Below are 12,052 nucleotides of genomic sequence, written 5' to 3' on the forward strand. Positions count from 1 at the left end.
TGTGACAACTACTTTTGACAAATCAGTGCTGTAAAAAGGGCCTGGCACAAGGCAGGCAGAAGGCACGTCCTCAGCACCCACTTACATGGGGAATTCTCCTTGAACCATTAGCCCCCTTTCAATTACTACAGATATGATATTATGAAGCCAGCAAGACATGTGGATGAAATCCAGTAATTACCCACCTTAGGAGAGAAAAACTACATGTGTTCTCAAAGATCTCCAACTATTTTTGCAACCCTGGCCAGAGACTGGAGTCAGGCTATGCTCAGGAAGGAACCCATCCCCAAATCCTTCCAAGCATGCAGAGAGAATGGACCCTCCACCCCAATCTGCCCTCTGAGGAAGCTCCCCACTCCCATGTATTGCTACCTGGAAAGTCATACTCAGTGCCTCAGGATGGAGGAGGGAGAGAGAGGGCAGCTGAGTCCCCATGACCTGGAAGATAAATGGAGCCTATTTCCGGCCATCAGATCACCGAGTTAGAAATCAAAGCAAAACTCCTGCTCTCAGTCTGATGGTGCTCTTATTTTTCTCAGTAAGCAACATTACTTAATTTACCCAATTCAACCAGAGAATCAGACATATGCTTTAAATGACATGTGTGCTCAAAATCTCAAATATGCTAACATAATAGCAGTATCTTCTTGTGGTGGCCAGATAAATTTTCCAGAAGTAGAAAGTGAGACCTAAATCCTGTAGTCATAAAATTCTGAGTGATCAAATCAAAGAAGTTTGGTGTGCTTTTCATTATTGTTCCCAGGAAGAAAGAAAAACCATATAACATGAGAGTCCCATTTCTAATCTGCTGTACGATCGTGTGCAAGGAGCATGCCCCCACAGCTGACACCACAAGATGTGGAGGAACCGCACCTGGATGACAAAGTCTCTGCCCCGGAAGTCTGCGATGGTCCTGGGCAGTCTCGTCCGGCCCCACACAAAGCGAAGGAAGAGGGAACGCTCTGTGTTGGAGAAGGACTCCATCACCTCCCAGAACCACTGAATCAGGGATGCAGAAGGCTCGATCCCTTTGTATGTTGCCACCGACTTTAAAAGATGCAGAGGTATATCTGGGCTGCCACACACCTGCAGAAGGACACACTGTCAGGGATGGTTGACACTTTTGACTCTTCACTTCAGTACAGAGTCAATCATTCTTTCTTTCTACCAAGGCTCGTTTGGGGCAGGATGGGTGTGAGAGCTGGAGTGGATGGCTGGGAGGATAGGTCCTGTGTGTTCAGATGGATGTGCACTTGACTCTGTGCTCCACCCTGGTGTGGGGTGATAGCTGCGAGGGAGGGAAAGAGGCAGGCAGGGAACACCAGCTTCCTGAACATGTTTTCACTTCATTCAACAGGCATGAGCTACTTCCGATGTAAATTATGGGCAAGATTTAATCAAGACATTAACTAGTGGCACTGATTTGGTGGCTCAATATGCAAAAGGCAGTTCCAGGGCAGTAGCACTTAGGGGCATACCATTGTCTCCAATTCATATCCAGTGAACAGAGAAAGAAGGGGGACAGGCACAACTCGGGCCATTCCCTCCCGAACAGCAGCCACCTGCTCATCAAATTCATGGAGTCTGAAAGAGAAAAATCACTTTGCATTTCTATCTTTGGTAACACAGATCTTGTCCTGCTTATACCAAGACTTACCACACAGATGACCAAGGTGTGCATCTTATAGAAATGGCATCACATTCTGAGTGCAGCTACACTGGCAGATAATTTTAAAAACTGGAAGATAATTTTAAAAACTACCTACAGCTTCCAAGACACAATTCTTAATATTTATTGCACACCCAGGAAGGAGCCAGAATTAGATATGCATAATCAGAGAACCAGGCTCCAGAGCACCAACAGTAAGAACCCTCTGGAAGCAGATACTGTGGCCCTCGTGACTGGTGAGTTAGGGCACAAGGCAGAAATGAACACAGAGAGACAGCACAGCACAGTTGCCAGGACCACTCACAAGCAGAATTCAGGAATTAAAGTCCACCCAATATGCAGTCTCACCACAACACCTGGCCAGGTGCTTCTGGAGAATGAGGTCCCCAAGGACCACACTGTATGGACTTGTAATGTCAGGTGGAAGCAGCAATGGGCAAAAGCTATATGGGGAGGGCAGGTGTTGCGGACCTGCCACACAGCAACCATGCTGGTGTGATGGCCAGGCAGGGGCCAGGCACAGTCCTGCCCAGGAGTGTTGACAGATCACACAGATGGGCACCCAAAGGCCCTGTGATCTCTGTTCGGACAGCTCCCAAAACAGGGCAATTCTATCCACCTTGGTATTCTAGTCAGAGCCAGGAATCTCAGGCAATAATGAGTACTCGGACTCGGATTACAAAACAAGTTTTGATGACTACAGATCAGCAGCAGTTGGAACCAAGTCCATTAGCATTTTACTGTATGATATTTCTGAAAAATGCAGCCATCCAAGCAAACTATTTTCTATTTTTGCTATTTACTGAATCAAAACAATGGAGGATAGATGACCACACACCTGTAGTTTATTGCCAGCCGAACATACTCTGCACGGTTGTCCAGGGTGATGTGTGTGTACTTGGAGCTCAGCTGGATGTCCTGACCACTTGCACTTGGCACAGTGAAGGGCAGGCTCATGGCCTCAAACTCCTCTGAGGTGGCTTCATTGTCACGGATGTACATCAGCCCAGGGATAAAATCTTTATCAACCTTTTAAGGGAAAAAAGGGAGCCGACATGTTAAGTCTGGGTCTTTCCTACACCTCTGACTGTAGTTCACACCTGAGACACTCAGCCACAAGGGGGCCTCAGTCTGCACTGGGCATACCTCAAGCTGTTGGTGCACTGTACACGCCAGGAAATAACAGAGACCAGCAGTGAAAAAGTACTTCACCCAGGGAGCTGAGGAAAGAACTTGTAATTCAAGGAAGTCCTTAAAATTAACAGCTAAGAGAGCAACAGCCACTGGATGGAGATGAAGCTCACCCTACAGTCATGGTACCAAGGGAAGAATGGCCAATGGGAGGATGCTGGCTGTGGTTGGTCAGTCATGTCTCCCCCACTGAAAGCCAGAGCCACCACCCGGCCACTCACAAGCTCCCCTCCTCCACAGGAAAAATGGTGAACATTATTATCTGACAAGATTTCAAGTTGCAAAGCACCACAAAACAGATGGTCTACCAAGTTATGGCAGCAAACTGGCCTCATATCCATAAACCTTCTTTGCTACCAGAAGGTAGTCTGCAGCCTGAGGCACCCCCTGTACTCTGTATCAGGTACACAAAGTATCATATTTCCCCATCCCCACCTTCCTGGTGGTTACCTCGCTGAGGTCTGCAATGGTAAGGCTCATCCCAGCCAGCTGCTTCCAAACAGGCTCAGCCAGGTTGAGGCTCAAGGGACTCCCAGTCCGGATAGCAATGCCTAGTAACACACCTGCTCATTCAAAGCACAAGTGACAGTAGATACTTGAAATCAATGATGAAACAGCTAGTTCAATCAACAACACAGTAGAGACTAGCTCTACACTGGGGCCTCACTGCCTTCTAAACCAGTGCTACCCAAATTCATGGAGACTTAGGTCCATCCTTTTTTTTTTTTTTTTAATGTTTGTTTATTTTTGAGAAAGAAAAAAAGAGAGAGAGAGGCAAAGAGAGAAGGGAACAGAGGATCTGAAGCAGGCTCTGTGCTGACAGCAGCAAGCCCGATGTGGGACTCAAACTCATGAACCATGAGATCATGACCTCAGCCAAAGTTAGACACTCAACCAAATGAGCTACCCAGGCACCCCAAGTTAGGTCCATCCTTAAAACATTTTGTCCTATTCTAAATTCATTACTTCCTTTGTTCCTTTTATTCCTATGGGAGAGTTTCTAATTCTCCTCCTCTTTCCACCAACGGATATAAACCACACAGAGGCCAATCCCCGTTCCTTTGATGACAAAACAAAAGCTAGAGTTTCTCAAGGAAGGTAGGTGCAATGGCTGGAGAAGTACAGGCAGCAACAGGAGCACTCAGCACAAATACTTAATGCAACAGGAGGAAGGGACTGGCCAACCACCAAAATCCCCTCAGATCTGATTCCAAGTTTCAGATACATTTAAACTACAGAAATATGAAATTTCAGATCTTCTGAGTGCCAAAGACACTTTCTGCCCCTTAGCACCCAGCAAATGATGGCTGGGTTCTGCATGTCCCTGCAAGTACACATCAAAAAAGCTAAGACCGAATACAGTACTCAAAATATCTGTGATTCCCAAGACACAGTAGACATTAAGCTAACTAAGGCACACACAGTCACACGATGCCTGTGTGAGTAGGCTCACCCAGAAAGCGGAACATGTTGGTGTGCACGGGCGCCCTAGCAGCCGGGCTGAACAGGTAGCAGTCACGGTTGGCACCTGACTCATCTCTACCATTGGGCGTCACAATCAGAAGGGGGGTGAGTCCATTCTGCAGTTCTTCACAGATCTCAGCTATGGACTCACTGTAGCCACCACCACAGTCATCCACAGATTCACCTTGAAAGAAAAGAGAATCAGTAATTCATAGTCACCCCAGCAAACCCCACAGGGTGCAGCCAGCTGGGCTTCTCAGCTCTCCTTGTAATGCCCATTGCACTAATGCCTGTGTTCAGACTGACAACCCTCAGGACCACAGGTCTGCAGTGCACGCAAGTTCTTACCCACAAACTTGACTTTCCAGACACGGTGGGGGAGGAGGAGGCTGTCAGGACTAAACGAGCTCATCTTAGCACACATCTGCCCAAAGACAGACTTGGTCCCGTCCGGGCCTGCTAGGCCACCTTTACTCCTTGAACGTTTGACCTACAGAGGAGAAAGAAACAAATATGAAACAGCTGCAGCAGCAGAAAGGACACAGCTTCTATCTTCCACAGCCAACCAGCCCTGGGCAATAATGAGCCCTATAGCCACTTACCCCTCCTGTTACCCTTTTTTTTCCTCTGCCTTGGTCACCAGAGTAGAAGTCCAGCTAGCACTCTGCTGCCAGACCTAAAGAGCTGTCATGAATGGAGTCCACAGCCACCAGCACTCAGATGCTGCTGTGATCACCCAACAAAACAAAGCAAAATCCACAAAACACATCTGTACAAGGTGGAAGAGCTTCTAGACTAAGCCATACCTCATTTCTCTATGATTCTCCCTCCTCCCCCCAAGAGGGACCTCATGTCTCTTCCTGCACACAAACCCTCTGAGGACCTCAAAGACTGGTTTCACACTCCTTTCCTCTCACTCGACACCACATGTTTACCTGCTCAGGCCTCATGCACAGGATGCCTGCTGGACAGCTGTGCCAATAGAAGCTCTGCTATAATCATGGGAGGCATGGCCTCTGGTCACCCAAATGCCTGCAGCACATTGCCACAGCCCAGCACCCTCAGGACTGGTGGTGTCTAAGTAAACATTCCTTCAAGAAATCACAAACCTCATTGGTCATTCACACAGAGTGGTGGCACCTGGTGTGGTTAGTAACTACAATCTGATTCATCCACACATTTCATTAACTTAACTATGGCCAACCACTTTACCGCTCTGCTTTGGCCTCCATGAATAAGACGCCAGGAGCTCCAAAAGCAGCTCTCCTTAGCAGACTATCAGCACTATGAACCCAAACCTGGAGCCACTATCTCAGCCAGAACAGAACCCTGCTCCCCTCCCTTACTCACCTGCACATATCCTACTCCAACCCTTGGGTCACTGCATTTCCCCCAATCACTTTTCCTATCTTTATTTCTCATCCTAATCTAAGATTTTCTTTTTTTTTTAATTTTTTTTAATGTTTATTTATTTTTGAGACAGAGGGAGACAGAGCGTGAGTGGGGGAGGGGCACAGAGAGAGGGAGACACAGAATCTGAAACAGGCTCCAGGCTCTGAGCTGTCAGCACAGAGCCCGATGCAGGGCTAGAACCCACAAACCATGAGATCATGACCTGAGCCAAAGTCGGATGCTTAACCAACTGAGCCACCCAGGTGCCCCTAATCTAAGATTTTCAAACAGATCAGACCAAGAGCCCTTAAGGCCCTCACCTGGTATGGACTCAGTAACCCTACAGCTTTGCTGGCTATGCTGTGCTTCAGAATCACCTGAGAAGCTCAGTCTGAAATAATTGCAAAATGAAAAGTTAAGGAAAAAATGATCTTGAGAATGCACTTTTCTGTTGCCTCCTCCAGCTAAACTCTTACAATTCTTAACTTCTTAATGAGTTCTAAGGTGAGTTTAAATAGCTAATTCTTGGAGCACCTGGGTGGCTCAGTCGGTTAGGTGTCCAACTTCAGGTCGGGTCATGATCTCACGGTTTGTGAGTTTGAGCCCCATGTCGGCTCTGTGCTGACAGCTCAGAGCCTTGGAGCCTGCTTCGGATTCTATGTCTCCCTCTCTCTCTGCCCCTCCCCCACTCACGCTCTGTCTCCCTCCATCTCTCAAAAATGAACAAACGTTAAAAAAATTTTTAAAAATAAATAGCTAATTCTCACACACAAATAACTATAAACAAGACTTATAAATAATGACACTAATGATAACAGACTCCTAAGGAATGAAATTTTCTGTGTGCCACACATTTGGCTCTATGTTCACAGATGTGATTTTATTTAAGCCTCACAGCAGTTCTTTAAGGTACCCAAATCCCTGATGGAAACTGCATTAAAGAAGAGGGGTGTGTCTGTTCATAAGGAACAAGCCACAGACCCAGCTTCCCATTGTGAAGGTCACATCACCTCCATTTATAATACCAGTTAACAGAGGCTGATGCTTTTGGCTCCTCTGAAGGAAATGGCTATGATAAGACAGCTATGACTCTGCATGGATGCACCTGTGTACCAGTGGCTACTCCTGGACAGTAGAAATATAGGTCATTTTAACTGCCTTTAATCTGAATTTTCTAAATTTTCAGAAATGAGTATGCATTAATTCTGTAATAAATTTTAAATTAAAAATTTTTATGCACGCTGATTTTCAGATTCTGTTATAAAACTAAATCAAATTCAAACAAAGAAAACCCTCCAGGAACACGCCTATGGTTTTAGTGTCTCCAGAACACTTTGCACAGACAGTATGTCTACAGTGGCATCCCCATGGGAGGAGGCTGATGCCAGAAGCATACTGTGGCCACAGGATGGTTGATACTACCTTTCTGGATCAACTGGTATCTTGAGTTCAACTTGGATTCATGGAATACCTCCCACTCTCATCCTGTACTCTATTTTTGATCAGAAGAACAATTCTATGTCTATCTTTGTGGAAGATCTTTCCAGCTTCAGGATGGAAGTATGAACTCTGAATTGAAAAAGATCTGGCTCTGGTACCAGAAGGCCACTGGGTATAACTGGAGTAGCCATGGCATGCTGCATTAAAAGTTGTTTATGTGCCTTTTAAAAATGCTAATATTAATTTGCCCTTTATCCATTCTGTTTTTTTCAAACATGTACTGAACATTTTCATAACACAAGGCATTGTGCTAGAATATAAAGACTAGAAGGAAAGAGGAGCATGATGAGTGCAAAATCTGAGGTAAGGGAAAGATAGAAAAGGCACACCTAACTTGGGTTCCAGGTAAGCAAGGTTCAATGATGCCAAAAGCCCCAGATTTAACCACCTGTATCAGGTCACTGACCCTGATCAGGCACCTATATGTGGCTAGGGCATGCATACGATCTAGGAATGCCCAACAATCTGTTAGGTGAACTTTCCTCACTTATGAACTTTAGTGTTTAAGACCTAATAATGTAGAGCAAACCAAAATGATCCTCCAAGGTGCGGAAATAAAACCTTTTTCATGAACCTAATTAAACAGCCCATTTGTTTGTAGAGTAGGCTGACTGACCTAGAGCTTAGCATTAAACAGTCTGACGTCAGTGAAGGGACCACATCCATCAGTGTGGTCACATGTGTTCTCCAACAAACGATAAGAGTTTGTGTCTTAATTCAAAATGCCCCCAAGTACAACTCTGGAGAAATGTCTAGTCATATAACCAACACCAGGGTAGAAATCATGTGTTAATATAAAGGAACAAAGAATTTGTTCTTCATAACTCTCTGTTTCTGTTCCAAGAGGTGGGGCCCAATTCATTTGCATGTTAAATGTCAAGTACCACACAATACCATAATCAGTACTGGAGCTCCTCTGGTTTCCAGTTAATTTTTTAAATTGTAAGCTTATCTATACTTGGCAGCAATATTAATTCAGAGATGGTCTACTTTTCATTTATTCATTACTAGAGAACAGTATTAGTGATTCTGGTCTATTAAGTGGGCAAAGAAAGCTATCAGAGCCAGGAAGGGTGTGAGGCTGTTGGGAATGGGAACTGTCCCTACATACAATTTGATGCATGGAGGGCCCCTGACCTAACCTCCTTCTCAGAACCTAACCCAAGGAGGGCAACTGAAGATACACTTGTAGTTGGGGCTGTGACGAGTAGCACAGCTATATTCCAGAAAAGTGGGCATGGTTTTCTAGCCTCCTGCACAGAAAAACCAAGAGAACATGGGGTAGCTGGTCAGCAAAAATAATCCCACACTCCCACTGTATTGCAAGGAGAGGTGCTTACAATGTTTTCAGGGGGAAAAAAATAGCAAGTTACAAAAGAGAGGCACCCAGTTTCAGTTATAACAAACATACAAACACACCTCCAACTGTCAGCAGTAATTATCGCCATGTGGTGGAAATATGGGTCATTTTTACTTTTCCCTCTTTGCTTATCTGTATGCATGCTTCTGGATTATCTGAAATAAATCTTTCTTACTTCTGTTACAAACAAAACAATTTACATTCCCAACTAAAAGGCTCAGCACCACAGGACACCATAGACAGGTAATACCTTGCTCTCTAAGGCAAGGGCACAAGAGAAAGTTTGCTGTTCCCCCAGGCTGTGGAGCCACAACTCCCAACCACAAAACCATCTTATCTGAGAAGTGTCAGACTCAGAACAATTTCCACTTGTTACCTGAATTCGGTTCAACTCTACCACAGGCCCATGCTGGCGATCTCGCACCATAGTTGCTTGTACTACTTTACGGAAAGCTGCCTCCTAAAATATGACAGATAGACAAAATTTAGAATCTGACATAGGAAATATTATTATCCATAGATAAATCATGTCATAGTTTTGTTTTAAATATTCTCTCCTAAAAGTCAAATTTTCTTAAGAACAGTAACTACAAACTCTTCTTTTTCAAATTGTGAGGTGGTGCCAGAGGCACAGCCTATGCAGAGGCCCACCTGTGCTCTCTGCCCCCTATCTGGAGGCAAGAGAAGCCCACCATGCTCTGGGCAGAGAGTGGGGAGGGCCAGAGTCTGGCACATATCTTCTCTGACTTGGGACTCAGGCCAGGCCCTGATGATTAACTAGAAAAGCCAAGGTCTCCCAGACAGACCACAAGTCCACTCACGGCAGGACTGACATTAAACACTATGCCTCAGTGTCACTGTTGTGACAAAACCACAAACCAGCAGCAGGGCCAGGGAGTCCTGTATGTTGATCCAGGGTTGGGGTGAGAATGGGAGACCAGTGAAGGAGGAAACATATAGGTACCATACACTGACAGAAACCTGAATACTGGGGCCCAATGACACCCACGTACAGGTAGGCCTGCCATACTCATATGGACCAGGGCACAGGTAGCACCAGTGAGGACAGGGGTAGGGAAGCAGACTCAAGAGACACAAACGAGACAGGATCGATAGGAGTCCCAGGTCTCTGCCAAGTGGATAACTCTGCCGTTGTCCAGAGATAGCATGGTTGGGGGAGCACAAGGTACCTACAAGAGTATCCAGGTCACTCTCCCAGGTCAGAACTCCAACCTCTGAAAGCAGGAAGGGCAAGAGCCCTAAGCAGCCCAAGGATGAGGCCTCAGAGGTAGAGAAAGTCAAGTAAGGGTGTCATAGAGGCAACCAGCCCACAGAGACAGACCCATCACACCTCACAGCGGTCCACCCATTACCACAAAGGGACTTTCACAGGGCACCCTACGCCACACAAGGGCTCGCATAGGTGCACCCATCACCATGCACCCTTGTACAACACCTACCAGCTACTTTTGTCCTCCATCCCGCCTGACTGCTCTGCCCAGAGCCAAGGACAGCTCCTCCTCCACAGGAACATGCATTTCCCTTCTCTGAATGGCCTGATCCAGCAGGGGTCTCCTATGATGCTCTCTCTTCTGTGCTCTGAATTGCATACTGGTAATAATGTTCCATGGTCACCACCAACACCCATTTCCCAAATTTTCCAGCAGATGTATCCTTTCTCACCCAGGACCAAAACAGAGGCTGATTACACATTCTCTGCCACTGAAGTTGCCTGCCAGACTCCTTCAGTGCTCCTGCTGTCCTGCCCCTGTGCTCACAGCCTGCAGAACACTCATGCAATCCATGTGGGATCCATCCTGCCTCTCACTTGGTTGTCTCCCTATGAGGAAAGGATTTTTCCTAGCTGCCTATTATCATCTCCACTCTGATAGATTTTTAAAAAATGGTAGAAGGGATCAATTTGCTACTTTTTATTATTAAAAAATGGTTGAAGTTAAGTTTCTTATCAATGTTAACTGCATACAACTTTTTCCTCTTCCCCATCATCAGAGAGATCTTACCATTACTACAATCCTTATCAATGTCCACTTGTCTCTAAGCCACACATGAAAATAAAATGTGTGGACCAGTCCCCTCCAGCTAAGTACAAACAAAGCCATTCTTAAAAAAGAATAAATCTGTTTGGATAGGACTCCAAATAATCCAGATTTTATTATTAAAAAAAAAAAAAAAAAAGGGGGACCATAATCTTTGATAACAAAATAAGTCACAAAGTAGGTCTCAGAATCATAGGCTTTTCAAAATTAGGAGTTCTCAATATGACCTCTATGCTTTTTTCTACACAAATATTACCCCTACCACACAATGGTTCTTTTAGAACATCCTGCCAACCTACTTGCCAGAAACGATGATGTCCAGTAATGGGAAACTCTTAACTCCTGAATCAGGCATCCTATTTCTAAAAAGCTCAAATTATTACAAATGTCAATGGGTCAAAATATGTCCAGTGATTTTTAGATGCCCTCCTTCATGATTCTATTCACAGCCTGTTAAATTATCCTTTGACTAGGAATCTCTACATATCCTGATATTGAATTTCTATCTAAATGATGTATAATATCTGGCACCCTCTGCTGGACATCCCTGGGGAAGAAATTATCTCATTTATCCTTCCTGCTGCCAGTGGAGATTTGCAATAATGCCTCATGGCTAGGTAAGCAGAGAACATGGGCAAGAACGAGACTTAGTTTTGCAAACCACCCCACCCCTTAAAGGGGGGAGTTAGGAAGCAGAGATTACAACAGGGAAATAACGCACCACACTATTAATTTTTAATGTAAGCTCCAAAAGAGAAGAAATTTTTGTCTGCTTTTCACTGATATATTCTGAGCACCCAGAACAGAGCCTGGCATATAGCAGGTACTCAACAATGAGTCCCTGCGGAATACACTGTATTCTGTCTACTCCCAGTTTGGGAATTTTTGTTGGATTAAATTTTACTGAAAATACCAGTTTTGCCTATAGCAAAGATTGCTACAAGAGTACCTTTCCCTGGGATATCAGAATTCCTCGTAGAGTGTCAAACCCCACAGAAGGCCCATGTCCAGTTTCATCAAGAGAGCCCTCCAGGTCGAACATGGGGATACAGGGGCAGAAGAGCTCTGAGATGTGATGCAGAAGCAGCAGTCGGTTCCGCAGTGCTATTATGGGGATTTCCTGCAAGTGATTGTATTCCATGGGAACCTGAAATGTTGAAACTACATTAAATCAACTTAGGTGGCAAATGCACAGATAAGTCACAGTTTGTAGATGAATTCTGAAAAAAAATTTTTTTTTTTTCTTTTCAAAAACAAGGAATCCCTGAGACTTCTGAGTCTGATGTGAAAAACTTCATTGGTTTTAGAATAATATTCTGGCCAGTTTGACTGCTTGAGCCAAGTAATGTGAACCAAGGAAAATGCTAAAAATTAGTCTATAGAAATACATTTACTAAGGAAAGTGTGCAGCCTGTACTA

The 12,052-nt window shown here is 45.0% G+C and overlaps 1 protein-coding gene across 8 annotated transcripts in view; it reads right to left on the minus strand.

Moving 5' to 3' along the window:
- Positions 1-12,052, minus strand: part of HERC2 (HECT and RLD domain containing E3 ubiquitin protein ligase 2) — a 264,682-nt gene that overhangs the window by 1,050 nt on the left and 251,580 nt on the right. For 6 of the 8 annotated variants that reach the window (XM_053223673.1, XM_053223676.1, XM_053223675.1 and 3 more), the window contains 8 exons: positions 11,583-11,780; positions 8,953-9,036; positions 4,673-4,814; positions 4,314-4,508; positions 3,311-3,423; positions 2,508-2,698; positions 1,479-1,584; positions 874-1,086 (listed from right to left, as the gene is read on the minus strand). In XM_053223673.1, coding sequence (XP_053079648.1) covers positions 874-1,086; positions 1,479-1,584; positions 2,508-2,698; positions 3,311-3,423; positions 4,314-4,508; positions 4,673-4,814; positions 8,953-9,036; positions 11,583-11,780 — 1,242 coding nt within the window. Of the gene's footprint in view, positions 1-873; positions 1,087-1,478; positions 1,585-2,507; positions 2,699-3,310; positions 3,424-4,313; positions 4,509-4,672; positions 4,815-8,952; positions 9,037-11,582; positions 11,781-12,052 lie in introns of those variants that run through there. The other 2 variants (XM_053223678.1, XR_008299026.1) reach the window with 2 other exon arrangements.

The sequence above is a fragment of the Acinonyx jubatus genome, chromosome B3, assembly GCF_027475565.1.
Source record: "Acinonyx jubatus isolate Ajub_Pintada_27869175 chromosome B3, VMU_Ajub_asm_v1.0, whole genome shotgun sequence".
Lineage (NCBI taxonomy): Eukaryota > Metazoa > Chordata > Mammalia > Carnivora > Felidae > Acinonyx > Acinonyx jubatus.